General features: G+C 36.6%; 1 protein-coding gene across 1 annotated transcript; it reads right to left on the bottom strand.

The window, feature by feature from the left end:
- Positions 1-6702: 6702 nt before the first annotated feature.
- Positions 6703-8434, bottom strand: LOC138914129 (trichohyalin-like). Its single transcript, XM_070219369.1, has 2 exons — positions 6899-8434; positions 6703-6828 (listed from the first exon to the last, which is right to left on the bottom strand). The coding sequence occupies exons 1-2, from the start codon at positions 8432-8434 to the stop codon at positions 6703-6705; spliced, it is 1662 nt and encodes a 553-aa protein (XP_070075470.1).
- Between the last annotated feature and the right edge of the window lie 5740 nt (positions 8435-14174).

Genomic DNA, 14174 nt, shown 5'->3' with positions numbered 1-14174 from the left:
CCCTCGCAATGATTTACTTGTATTCCTTTTGAAAATACCCGTCGAATGAGGGGTCATTTGTCAAAATCCGACGCTCCGTTCAAAAGTTATAGCCAAAATAAGATTTTCTTCTTCTTCCCAAAATGAAAATTTAATTCTGTTTGTCAGTTTGTCCACTTGTCCACTTGTCCACTTGTCCAAAACATGTTTTTTAAGTTCTGAAAATTTGATATGACGTTCATCACATCGATATAAAAAACTTTTGTTCTACCACTTTTGGAAAAACTCGCTAGTTTAGCGGGAAAACAGCTATAAATAGCTAAAATTCGGAAAGCCGTAACTTCTATACTACTAAAGCTACAGACTTGTGCTGCATCTCGTTTGAAAGGTATTTTGAAATGCTATAAACGCCTTCTATATGCAATTTGTGTAAATGTAATAGTTAAAAAAATATGAACAAAAGACAATTTTTTAAAACTTTTTTTTTAGCTTTTTTTTATTTTTCTCAAAAACGGCTCTAACGATTTTCTTTAAAACCTTAAACTGTATAGCCCTTGAGATTCCTTAAATTTTGGTATATAACACATTACTGTAAAAAGTCACGTTTAATAGTTATTTTTATACGAAAATAGCCACTGTTGCCAGCTCGAACAATTAACGCTCCCTGAGTATTGAATTTTGTGGGAGGGTATCCGAACTGTATTTTAGGGTCATGGAATCAGTAAATTTGCACTTAAGAGTTCCATATAGGAATCTTTTGTTCTACGACTTTTGGAAAAAGCCGCTACTTTAGCGGGAAAGAGCTAAAAATAGCTAAATTTCGTTAGTTTGTAAGTTCTACACTACTAAAGTTACAGACATGTGCTATACCTCGTTTAAAAGGTATTTTGAAATACTTCAACGCCTTTTTAACTCAATTTGTTAAAATACAATAGTTTAAAAATTATGATTGACCAATTTAAATTTAAATGTATATATTAGCTCCTATGAGAGCAAAAGTAAACAAACAAAAACTTCTGATATCAAATAAAAACACCTCTTAACGAGGTAAAAAACTAGTGACGACCGCACTTTCAACATACAAAAGTTCTGATATCAACATTTGTGACGAAAAATTATTACACTCGTCATTAAATAGACTTTCTAATATTTTCTCATTCGGCACGCTGCAATAGAAAATGCCTGTGAAGGGAAAAAGGTTGGAATAGTTTGCTAGGGCGGGCCGAATGAGAAAATATTAGAAAGTCTATTTAATGACGAGTGTAATAATTTTTCGTCACAAATGTTGATATCAGAACTTTTGTATGTTGAAGGTGCGGTCGTCACTAGTTTTTTACCTCGTTAAGAGGTGTTTTTATTTGATATATACATAGGTAAAGATTCAAACATTACTTAGAGTAATGGAGAGTAATATATATACATATACACATTCCACTCAAGGAACACCATCCTTTTTGACTAGTTCGTCGGTTAGAAATAATTCCATTGCCGTCCAAAAGTCCTTCTCCCAGATTTATACGCCATACGTTAAGTTATATTTTATATAACTTGTCAAATATTAATACTTGGTTTAATCATATAGTTTTACTATTACTTACTAATTATATGTTATACATTTATCACAGGGAGAGAAAAATTCCGTCGTGATGACTGTAAGGAGTCTCATGCCCAATCTATGCTCGTGTTTTGTTTCGTTGTTGAAACTCGTTCCAAAAGCGCCGAGAAGTCTAGTTCATTTAGCTTCCTTTCCATTACAGATTCACTGGTTGAGCGGCATATATTAAAGTCACCCAAAATGACTATTTGATTTCTTACGCCCAATTCCTGCTCTAAGCAGTCTACAACTGCATTCCTTAACCTTGACACTGGAAATGAAGGATTTCTGTATAATAATACATATATGATTTGGAGGTGCTTAAATGCAATAATTTGGCATACCTCATTAATGTTTCCCGTTTCAATAGTTCTGTGAAAAATAAGTTCAATGTTTTGGAAAATGTGTGGCTTTGCAAATACAATTACTCCATTGTGAGCCCTTCTGTTTCCTTGGTTTATACCATTGATTTGAGCGACTTTATTAAATCCATTAATTTCGCAATCCTCTTCGTTAAGAGTCCAACTTTCGACAAAGCACAAGATGTCTGCTGATTTTATAAAAATGTCCGTTTGTATATCAGCCATTCGCAAATGTAATCCCTGAATGTTTTGATAGTAAATTATAATTTTCTCTTCGGGATTGTCAAAAATTTGCTTATGAAATGGTATAAGATTCTTCTCAGTTCTGAGGCTTTTTAGCTCAATATAAACTGAATCTGTTTCTTCCATTTTCCTGGGGGCAGAAAATTGTCCAATAATATATAAGCCAGAAGCTTTAGTTGCTCGGCTGCAGGCAACGTAAAGGGCAGCTCGGCTTATTCGATTTTCCACATTCACAACCACTTCGCTATATGTCGCTCCTTGACTCTTGTGTATCGTTATGGCTTCAGCAGGTACTACTGGAAACTGGAAGCGCTCTATCATAATTCGGTTACTATTACCGTATTGAAATGTTCTCAGAATTCGCTCTATTGGAGTCCAATCCGGGTGTGATCTGTTTGCTTTTTTTGTTCGAGCTTCGGATCCAATTGATGACTCTGTAAATTGCATCCAAAGAGTCGATATCGATCCGCTTGGTGTTTGGTCAATCTGCATAAGTTCACCACTTGCTCCATTTACTAATCCATCACTGGTGTCAATATTCACTGTTATCATATATTTAGCAGAAGTTTTTAATGTTAATGAATATGGGAGTCCTTGAGTATCCGACGTTTTATATGCCTTAACTTTTTCCAAAATCCTAAATTTATTTTCTGTTGAATCCGAAGCGGATTTTACCGTATCCTTTGCTGTTGATATAAACTCTTGTGTATCAATTTGCTCCAGTCTTAAGTAATTATATGCGTTTACTTTTGCGTTTGAATAGAATAGTCGAATCGCCTCTCTTGGAATTGATTCCAAATCTCTTGAATGAATCTCTCTCTCCTTTATTAAAGCAATGTCGGCATCTGTCATATTTCCCTCCGACATATTATTTAAGGCTACAGCAAAATCACAGTCTTCACGTTGTCTCATTATCTCCGTCAATTCAAAAAATTTAAACAAATCCCATAGTGGTGTTCCTATAATCGCGCTATATGCGTCTCTTGTGTTGGGTTTAAATATCCATTTGTCACCAACAGGCTGAAGCTGTTTAAGGTCTCCAAAAACTATTATGGAAATTCCTCCAAAATATTGGTTTGTTCTGAAAATTTGTTTTAACCGACAATCCAAATATGATAGCACTCTAGCTCCCACCATTGATATTTCATCAATTATAATTAATTTTATATCCATAAGTTTGGAATGTGTAGTATTCAACGTATCGGCGCTTAATGGCTTTAATCCAGCAGAAGACTGGTTTACGGGTAACGAAAACAATGAATGCAATGTATGTCCTTTTATTCCAAAGGCCGCTTTACCTGTTGGAGCGCAAAGTAAAACTTTAGCCGAATCTGGATTACTTCCAGCCAAAGTGTTAAATCTTAACATAAGTGACTGATAAATGGTCGAAATTAATCGACTCTTTCCTACTCCTGCGCCGCCTCCAATATACTCATAAAAAATATTCTTTTGATTCATATTATGCATTAAATGGGCATAATATTGACGTTGTTTACTATTAAGAGATCGCACTAAACTACAAACGTCATCAACTGGAATCAATGGAGGCAATTTTAAGACTCTTGGACCGTCTTCATCAGAACTGGGATCAGTAGGGTTTTCTTGAAACACATTCGGATTCCGTTCCACTTCGGGAATGGCAAATCCCCGAAATTCATCATCCAAAAGTTGTGTTGCGAGAATGTCATTTTCTTCGGGATCATCATTGTTGTTTTGTTGTATTTCTCTTATTATGTCCTCAAAGTCTTCTTCATTTATTTTGTCGTAGTTCTTTCTATTAGTTTCAATTAAGATTTTGTTGAGATTATACGTGTCTTCATTATTATTTTCCAGGATATCCAATTGCTCATTTCGCCAAGGATAAAAAAGCATTACCAGTTCTCGATAATAATCCGATCTTGAGGAATTTTTACTAAACCGTCTCCACCTCAAAATATACGGCTTACTTCGTTTCTTAAGAGTACCCGAATTATTCAGCATAATTAGGTTTTCCGCTGCAATATTCTCCTCTTCATCTTCCTCATCATGCTCCGCATATTCATCTTCTTCATTTCTAGTTTTGCGGACTTTTCGATCGTAGAGTGCGACAAAATCCGCGAGACATACTTGCTCCATACTTTCCGGCCTAAGTGTATAATAGTCATTTATTCCTGCGACGTATATATCTGTAGAGTCTGAGGGCAGTCGCTCCAACTCCTTTTTTGACTTGACCATTCGGACTCTATGCTCAGGAAGTGATGTATTTATGAACCTGCTTCCGTTACTGGTTTCTGACAAATGCAGCCCCAAAATATTGTAAACAGCTTCCTGAGCTGATATTTCGGTTCCATTTATGAACTTATTTCCAAGATGCTGCAGTTTCTCCTTTACAGATCTATCGCGATGTCCTCCTTCTGTTATTTCTTCCATGGCTTCTCTAAGCAATCTTGAAACTCCTCTATTTGATTTGTTGATGTAGTTTATGATATAGCTACAACAACCGTACGCGTCTAAAATGTATTGAATGTCCATGTTGGCTCGGTGAAGTTTTAATATGTCCTTATTGTAAGCATTTAGCATTCTATCCGAGAATTTTCTTCGTAGAAATATTTGCGGCTTCTTTAAAGTTGATCGAATAGCTAAAATATAGTCTTGGTAGTCGACCTCTAGTTTGTTGAGGATATTTTCAAATTGGTTTAAATGTTGAACTTCAACTTCGGTAATGATTCGTTTATCGTCCAATAGCTCTTGAATTTTCCTCCATGTGTTTTTTAGCCTTTCCGTAATTCTTTCTTCATCGGAAAATGGATATAGAATTTTTGTTTCGGGCATCGGCGGAAACGGCATATTAAAACGGCATTTTCCTTCTCGGTTGAATTCCCTTTTGCAAGTAGCTGTGTGCCTATGCAACTGATATTTAATGATGTCCTGCAGGTCAATATTATCTCCATTAGTTGAAATAAATCGGTCAATAAAAGCTATTACCTCCTCTAAATTACCGGGAACAATGTCACTCTGGATTTTTGGCGCATTTTGAAGCCAATACATTCCATGTGAGTGTGGGGACCCCCTATGTTGAAATTCAATTCTCCAATAAAAATGAGTTAAATTAAATTCCTCGAAAATATTTGATTTAAATAATTTCATCAATTGACGTAGTCGGTAATCAAAGTATCTTGCGCAAGTAACCGGGTCCGATCTAATCAATCTAGCTTTATCCGTACTAGAAAGATTGCCTGCTTCTTCTTCGGTGATGGTTCTGTTATCCAAAATTAGACTTAAATTCACAAGAAGCTCATTCCACTTGGTCTCAGCGGCCGAGAGCGTTATAAAAAAAGTGGGTAATCCAAATTGCCGAATCATAGCCAATACCTTTTTTTTTCTCAGCTTCCCAATGAGCTGGAGAGGATCTTAAGCCTTTTAAAAGATGGTATCCATCATTATGCTGTATTAAGCCGTTCACAAAGGTTTCATCCATCATATTTGAAGCGGTAACATGTGAGTTTCCAGACTTTTTCCTTAAGCAAATTGAGATTGCGTCTTTGATACGTGTAATTTCATAGCATTTATACATATATAAAATTTTTGGAACTTTTGCACACCGTCGATCGTAAAACCGAATTTGAGACTTTACTTTGCGGCCATACGTTGTTTTGCATTTAAAGATTTCTCCACACGAAATGGTGGGAAAAGATAATTCCTCAGCATCTTCATCAGTTGTCATGTCCACCGGTCGACGACCTTCGCCGGGAGCCATTGCTATTATTTGATGGTTTTCTACTGGATCGTTTTCTAATAAAGTTTCCTGTCCTCCAGGATTTAAATTGTCTTCATCAGTGCTGATCTGTGGAGCAGGGTTGACTTCCATTTGCTCATTTAAAAGTTCCTCCACAATTGGGAGATCCCTATTGTCAGCAATAAACGCAACTTCATTATTACCTCGAAATTCATCGAGCCAGTTTTGAGAAACAAAGACATTATGCTTCTGGTATAATTCCGTATTGACCAAGTAACGCATCGCTTCCATAACTTTGCCTGGTCTAATAGTTTCAGTCATAAAACTATGCCGATACTCCAATTTTCGTTTTAGATGCACTTGAACTACATGTGTATTCTCAAAAGTGCGCGGCAGGGCAGTGACAGTCTCCGACACCGAAATGGGAATATTAGTAACGGCTCCTCTTACTGCGCATTGCCTCTCATATCCCAATGAAACAATTCGCATAAATGGTATTCTCGGTGAAATCAATCTTTCTTCCAGACATGTTAGATCCTTTAAGCAAGGAGGGACTTCAGGTAGGTCGAAGCCCTGTGATAAGCATAAGTTTGGTATTTTCCCTTTGGAAATCCTTGCGTGACATGTATTACAGAAGAAATAACGGTCAGATGAATTGGGAAACTTTTCAGATAAGTAAAAGGCTTTTGAAACATCAAGTTGAGGATATTTAGATATTATAATCCTTTTGTTTAGCGCTTTAACCTGAAAGGGAAACCATAGTCCTCCACAACTTGTACATATTTTACTAGGACCCATCTTTATATTATTTAAATAGGTATTACGTGCTCCAGATCGTCTAATTTGCCCTTGTAGCTCTCTTTGTTCAATCTGCTCTTCAGGAGACAATCTAGCTCTCGCATCAATATTTCGCTGGGATTGTCTTTGAGACTCTGCTGCGCGATTTTGTGAATTATTTCGATAGTTTATAACTCGAGCCTCATTCATTTCCCGGACTTGCTCTACCATTATGCGGGTTTGCTGACGGGTCATTCTTCTTTGCGAAGAATTTATCCTTTGCTGCTGGCTTCTCCTTGCAAGATCACTCCTTGCCGTCCGATGGTATTCTGCATCTCGCTGACGGTAGTCATTTCTATAAGCAGTACTTTGCCTTCTTATAGCTTGCTCCCTGGTATTTCTTCCCTGTTCAATTATTCTGTAGTCCTCCAAAGAGCGCATCAGAGCGTGGCGCGCAGTATCAATTTCGCGCTCAGACTCTCTATAGGTCGTATTTTCCCTTCTTATGGCGTGCTCTACAGTATTTCTTTCCTGATCAATTAGTCTATAGTCCTCATAGGAGCGCATCAGGGCGTGGCGCGCAGCATCCACTTGGCGCTCAGACTCTCTATAAGTCGTATTTTCCCTTCTTATGGCGTGCTCTATAGTATTTCGTTCCTGTTCAATTGTTCTGTAGTCCTCCAAAGAGCGCATTAGAACGTGGCGCGCAGCATCATTATCGCGCTCAGACTCTCTATAGGTCGTATTTTCCCTTCTTATGGCGTGCTCTATAGTATTTCTTTCCTGTTCAATTGTTCTGTAGTCCTCCAAAGAGCGCATCAGAGCGTGGCGCGCAGAATCAATTTCCCGCTCAGCCTCTCTATAGGTCGTATTTTCCCTTCTTATGGCGTGCTCTACAGTATTTCTTTCCTGATCAATTAGTCTATAGTCCTCATAGGAGCGCATCAGGGCGTGGCGCGCAGCATCCACTTGGCGCTCAGACTCTCTATAAGTCGTATTTTCCCTTCTTATGGCGTGCTCTATAGTATTTCGTTCCTGTTCAATTGTTCTGTAGTCCTCCAAAGAGCGCATTAGAACGTGGCGCGCAGCATCATTATCGCGCTCAGACTCTCTATAGGTCGTATTTTCCCTTCTTATGGCGTGCTCTATAGTATTTCTTTCCTGTTCAATTAGTCTATAGTCCTCGAAGGAGCGCATCAGGGCGTGGCGCGCAGCATCCACTTGGCGCTCAGACTCTCTATAGGTCGTATTTTCCCTTCTTATGGCGTGCTCTATAGTATTTCGTTCCTGTTCAATTGTTCTGTAGTCCTCCAAAGAGCGCATCAGAGCGTGGCGCGCAGTATCAATTTCGCGCTCAGCCTCTCTATAGGTCGTATTTTCCCTTCTTATGGCGTGCTCTATAGTATTTCTTTGCTGTTCAATTATTCTGTAGTCCTCCAAAGAGCGCATTAGAACGTGGCGCGCAGCATCATTATCGCGCTCAGCCTCTCTATAGGTGGGGCTTTCTCTTTGAATGGCACGATCCGCGGTATTCCGATTCCGCTCTCGATCTGCGAACCTACGATTTCGTCTGCGTGCGGCATGAGCCTGTGCATCTTGCGAGCGTTCTTCTTCTCTGCCTTGCGTATCCGCTTCCCGAGCTTCTGCCAATCGTTGCGAATTTCGGGAACGTACTTCATTTAAATTATCCCTATAAAAAGCCTGACTACGAGTATTTATAGCCCGACGTCTTTGATCCGCAGAAGTTTTCTTTAAGCGCGGCATTTTGATAAAAATTCGTCAGAAATGTTTGTCAAATTGAAGATTAAGATAAAGATTTTAAATAAGAAATGTATGTAATAGATGAGATATAGATGCTTATAAAATAAACCTGAAACCCCTGAAAAAGATATATATGCATATAATATGAACCTGAAAAAGAAAGATGTAATACTAATCTACAAATACAAATATTAAGTTAGAAAAAAATACAAATACTAAGTTAGAAAAATGCAAATATTTAAAAAGAAAACGTATCTTTTGATGGTGAAGTAGTCCAAGTGCCAATCCAAATCAAAGTACAAATCGTAAACCAAATCCAAATCCAAATCCAATCAAAGGGTGATGAAGTCCAAGTCCAAGTCCAAATCGAAATCCAAGTCCAAATCCAAGTTCAAGTCCAATCCAATCCAATTTAATCCAGTTTACGATTTAGTCTTTAAAAAGACTGAAAATCACCAAAACCACTTCACCACAAAAGTATACGCACAGAAAAAGCTGAAAAGCGAGTGACGCAGCACTTAAATAAACAATTTTATTGCTCAACCCTCTACGTTTCTTTGAGAATCGAGGAGGAGAGCACATGTACCATCAAAAAGTTCATGGTCAAAAATTATGAGAATCGAGGAGGACAGCGCTGTAGAGTTGGCGTGGCACACACGCATAATAAACTTGCGCTGTATGGAAAGCAAAGGAAACTGAATCTAAAACGCCAACCCTCTAGCACTTATAGCAAATGTGGGCGTTAGAGTGGGCGTGGCACATAAGCATAACAAACTTGCGCTGAATAGAAAGCAAAGAAATCTAAATCTAAAATCCCAAACATCTAGATCTTATAGCGAGTGTGGGCGTTGGATTGGGCGTGGCACATACGCATAACAAACTTGCGCTGAATAGAAAACAATGGAATCTAAATCTAAAAGTACAAGGCTCTAGCTCTTATAGCTTCCGAGATCATAAAAAAAAAGTTCAAATATGATCGTAAAAAATGAGACAATTCCTTCAGGTTTTAAATGCATGGCCCATACACAACGCTTTTATGAGAATCGAGGAGGAGAGCACCAATACCTTCAAAAAAGTTCATGGTCAAAAATTATGAGAATCGAGGAGGACAGCGCTGTACTATCGAAAAAAAGGAACTTTGTGTAATAATATATAAAAAAAACTTAACTTAATAATATATAAAAAAAAATATTTCCTACATGTAACCAATTTAATTATTAAACGGCAGCTTTAGTATACAGTTGTCTGATTAGCAAGAACTATTACCCTGAGCAACGTATACATAAATAAATAAGATTTGCATATTTTCATGTCAGCAGCTTTAGTACTGCAAAAATGTCATGTAAAAATAGAAAAAAAGGGATATTTTCACAGCATTTAACTATTGTTAATATGAAAAGTATGAGATATAGACGTTCGATCGGCACGCGCTTTTACCCTGATCAAGGTACGCACGAGGAGGACAGCGCTGTAGAGTTGGCGTGGCACACACGCATAATAAACTTGCGCTGAATAGAAAGCAAAGGAAACTAAATCTAAAACGCAAACAGTCTAGCTCCTATAGCGAATGTGGGCTTTAGAGTGGGCGTGGCACGTACGCATAACAAAATCTTATAGCGAGTGTGGGCGTTGGAGTGGGCGTGGCACATACGCATAACAAACTTGCGCTGAATAGAAAACAATGGAATCTAAATCTAAAAGTACAAGGCTCTAGCTCTTATAGCTTCCGAGATCATTAAAAAAAAGTTCAATTATGATGGTAAAAAATGAGACAATTCCTTCAGGTTTTAAATGCATGGCCCATACACAACGCTTTTATGAGAATCGAGGAGGAGAGCACCTATACCTTCAAAAAAGTTCATGGTCAAAAATTATGAGAATCGAGGAGGACAGCGCTGTACTATCGAAAAAAAGGAACTTTGTGTAATAATATATAAAAAAAACTTAACTTAATAATATATAAAAAAAATATTTCCTACATGTAACCAATTTAATTATTAAACGGCAGCTTTAGTATACAGTTGTCTGATTAGCAAGAACTATTACCCTGAGCAACGTATACATAAATAAATAAGATTTGCATATTTTCATGTCAGCAGCTTTAGTACTGCAAAAATGTCATGTAAAAATAGAAAAAAAGGGATATTTTCACAGCATTTAACTATTGTTAATATGAAAAGTATGAGATATAGACGTTCGATCGGCACGCGCTTTTACCCTGATCAAGGACGCACGAGGAGGACAGCGCTGTAGAGTTGGCGTGGCACACACGCATAATAAACTTGTGCTGAATAGAAAGCAAAGGAAACTAAATCTAAAACGCAAACAGTCTAGCTCCTATAGCGAATGTGGGCTTTAGAGTGGGCGTGGCACGTACGCATAACAAAATCTTATAGCGAGTGTGGGCGTTGGAGTGGGCGTGGCACATACGCATAACAAACTTGCGCTGAATAGAAAACAATGGAATCTAAATCTAAAAGTACAAGGCTCTAGCTCTTATAGCTTCCGAGATCATTAAAAAAAAGTTCAATTATGATGGTAAAAAATGAGACAATTCCTTCAGGTTTTAAATGCATGGCCCATACACAACGCTTTTATGAGAATCGAGGAGGAGAGCACCTATACCTTCAAAAAAGTTCATGGTCAAAAATTATGAGAATCGAGGAGGACAGCGCTGTACTATCGAAAAAAAGGAACTTTGTGTAATAATATATAAAAAAAACTTAACTTAATAATATATAAAAACGAGGACGGAAGCTAACTTCGGCAAGCCGAAGTTTTAATACCCTTGCAGATTTCACCCTCTGATCTTGTAGCGAGTGTGGGCGTTAAAATGGGCGTGGCACATAAGCATAATAAACTTGCGCTGAATGGAAAGCAAATAATCCTAAATTTAAAAGCCCAACCCGATCAGAAAGAAAGTTCAATTATGATGGTAAAAAATTTGACAATTCCTTCAGGTTTATGGTCAAAAATTAGACAATTCCTTCAGGTTTAAAATGCATGGCGCATACACAACGGTTTTATGACAATATACTGATTTTGGGTGTTGCAGACTTTGCCGAAATTGCTATAATTGCAAAAGTTGCGGAAAAAATAAGAAAACTGTAAAATAAATCCGAAGTCTTCTTAATACAAAGGCCAAAGAACAAATATGTTAAAAACTGTTTCGGGAGTCACCACACTCCCTCATCAGCGACCTTATTAATCCAATGATGGATAAATGGTAGGTCGGACAGTTTTATACCTGCCAAGAGTATTAATCCTCTTTATTTTATATACCACCATATGATCTTTGCGTGGATTTTTCGTTATATTGTACGCCAAGTTTTAAGACCTTGTATCAAATATAATCTTGTAATAATATTTACAGCTGTTTTAACAGATTACTTACATACTAAATATTTTAATGATTACTTTAATATTGTGTGCCAAGTTTCATGCCCTTGTTCTAAATTTATACGCCAATATTAAATATGTTCACGCCAAAATGGCGTTTAATTTCTGAAAGCAGCCCTTCCGCTATGTTGTACTCTGCAAATTTGCATTTCCTTTTTGATTAGTTCATCGATCAACGATGAACTGTGTAGGTATATTAAACTATTTTAAAGTTATATTTTATATAACTTATAGAATAATATTAATTTAATATTGTGCGCCAAGTTCCATGCCCTTGCGCTAAATTTATACCCGAATATTAAATATATTATTTAAATATATACAGATGTAAAGTTTCAAACTTTACATATAGTAATGGAATATATATACATATACACATCGATATTAAACTATTTTAAAGTTATATTTTATATAACTTGTATAATAATATTAATTTGATTAACAATTAACTTTAATATTGTGCGCCAAGTTTCATGTCCCTGCTCTTAATTTATACGCCAATATTAAATATTTTATTTAAATCACTATGGACGGCAGTCCATGTAGTGACGAAGCGCACCAGGAGAGTGTGCGAAGGCGACTACTATATATACACGAAGAAATGAAAATCTGCTGTGATAGTCAGATCGTAATGAGTAATACACCAATCGAAAGGTATTGCAAAAACTTAAAGGATTGCATACCAAGACTTTAAGAAAATCAATTGGATTGGGAGAGAGAGCGGTGAAAGTGAAAAAGTAAAAATTTAGAAATTTGGAGCTGTTGGGGCCGGTGGGGATAAATGCCCCCTCGCAATGATTTACTTGTATTCCTTTTGAAAATACCCGTCGAATGAGGGGTCATTTGTCAAAATCCGACGCTCCGTTCAAAAGTTATAGCCAAAATAAGATTTTCTTCTTCTTCCCAAAATGAAAATTTAATTCTGTTTGTCAGTTTGTCCACTTGTCCACTTGTCCACTTGTCCAAAACATGTTTTTTAAGTTCTGAAAATTTGATATGACGTTCATCACATCGATATAAAAAACTTTTGTTCTACCACTTTTGGAAAAACTCGCTAGTTTAGCGGGAAAACAGCTATAAATAGCTAAAATTCGGAAAGCCGTAACTTCTATACTACTAAAGCTACAGACTTGTGCTGCATCTCGTTTGAAAGGTATTTTGAAATGCTATAAACGCCTTCTATATGCAATTTGTGTAAATGTAATAGTTAAAAAAATATGAACAAAAGACAATTTTTTAAAACTTTTTTTTTAGCTTTTTTTTATTTTTCTCAAAAACGGCTCTAACGATTTTCTTTAAAACCTTAAACTGTATAGCCCTTGAGATTCCTTAAATTTTGGTATATAACACATTACTGTAAAAAGTCACGTTTAATAGTTATTTTTATACGAAAATAGCCACTGTTGCCAGCTCGAACAATTAACGCTCCCTGAGTATTGAATTTTGTGGGAGGGTATCCGAACTGTATTTTAGGGTCATGGAATCAGTAAATTTGCACTTAAGAGTTCCATATAGGAATCTTTTGTTCTACGACTTTTGGAAAAAGCCGCTACTTTAGCGGGAAAGAGCTAAAAATAGCTAAATTTCGTTAGTTTGTAAGTTCTACACTACTAAAGTTACAGACATGTGCTATACCTCGTTTAAAAGGTATTTTGAAATACTTCAACGCCTTTTTAACTCAATTTGTTAAAATACAATAGTTTAAAAATTATGATTGACCAATTTAAATTTAAATGTATATATTAGCTCCTATGAGAGCAAAAGTAAACAAACAAAAACTTCTGATATCAAATAAAAACACCTCTTAACGAGGTAAAAAACTAGTGACGACCGCACCTTCAACATACAAAAGTTCTGATATCAACATTTGTGACGAAAAATTATTACACTCGTCATTAAATAGACTTTCTAATATTTTCTCATTCGGCACGCTGCAATAGAAAATGCCTGTGAAGGGAAAAAGGTTGGAATAGTTTGCTAGGGCGGGCCGAATGAGAAAATATTAGAAAGTCTATTTAATGACGAGTGTAATAATTTTTCGTCACAAATGTTGATATCAGAACTTTTGTATGTTGAAGGTGCGGTCGTCACTAGTTTTTTACCTCGTTAAGAGGTGTTTTTATTTGATATATACATAGGTAAAGATTCAAACATTACTTAGAGTAATGGAGAGTAATATATATACATATACACATTCCACTCAAGGAACACCATCCTTTTTGACTAGTTCGTCGGTTAGAAATAATTCCATTGCCGTCCAAAAGTCCTTCTCCCAGATTTATACGCCATACGTTAAGTTATATTTTATATAACTTGTCAAATATTAATACTTGGTTTAATCATA

The sequence above is a fragment of the Drosophila takahashii genome, unplaced genomic scaffold, assembly GCF_030179915.1.
Source record: "Drosophila takahashii strain IR98-3 E-12201 unplaced genomic scaffold, DtakHiC1v2 scaffold_126, whole genome shotgun sequence".
NCBI lineage: Eukaryota > Metazoa > Arthropoda > Insecta > Diptera > Drosophilidae > Drosophila > Drosophila takahashii.
This window is presented reverse-complemented; position numbering and strand designations above follow the sequence as displayed.

Coding starts and splice junctions, on each gene's coding strand:
- LOC138914129 (XM_070219369.1), bottom strand. CDS start 8,434: ATGCCGCGCTTAAAGAAAACTTCTGCGGATCAAAGACGTCGGGCTATA. Junction 6,829..6,898: donor GTCAGCAAACCCGCATAATG/GTAGAGCAAGTC, acceptor AAAATCGCGCAG/CAGAGTCTCAAAGACAATCC.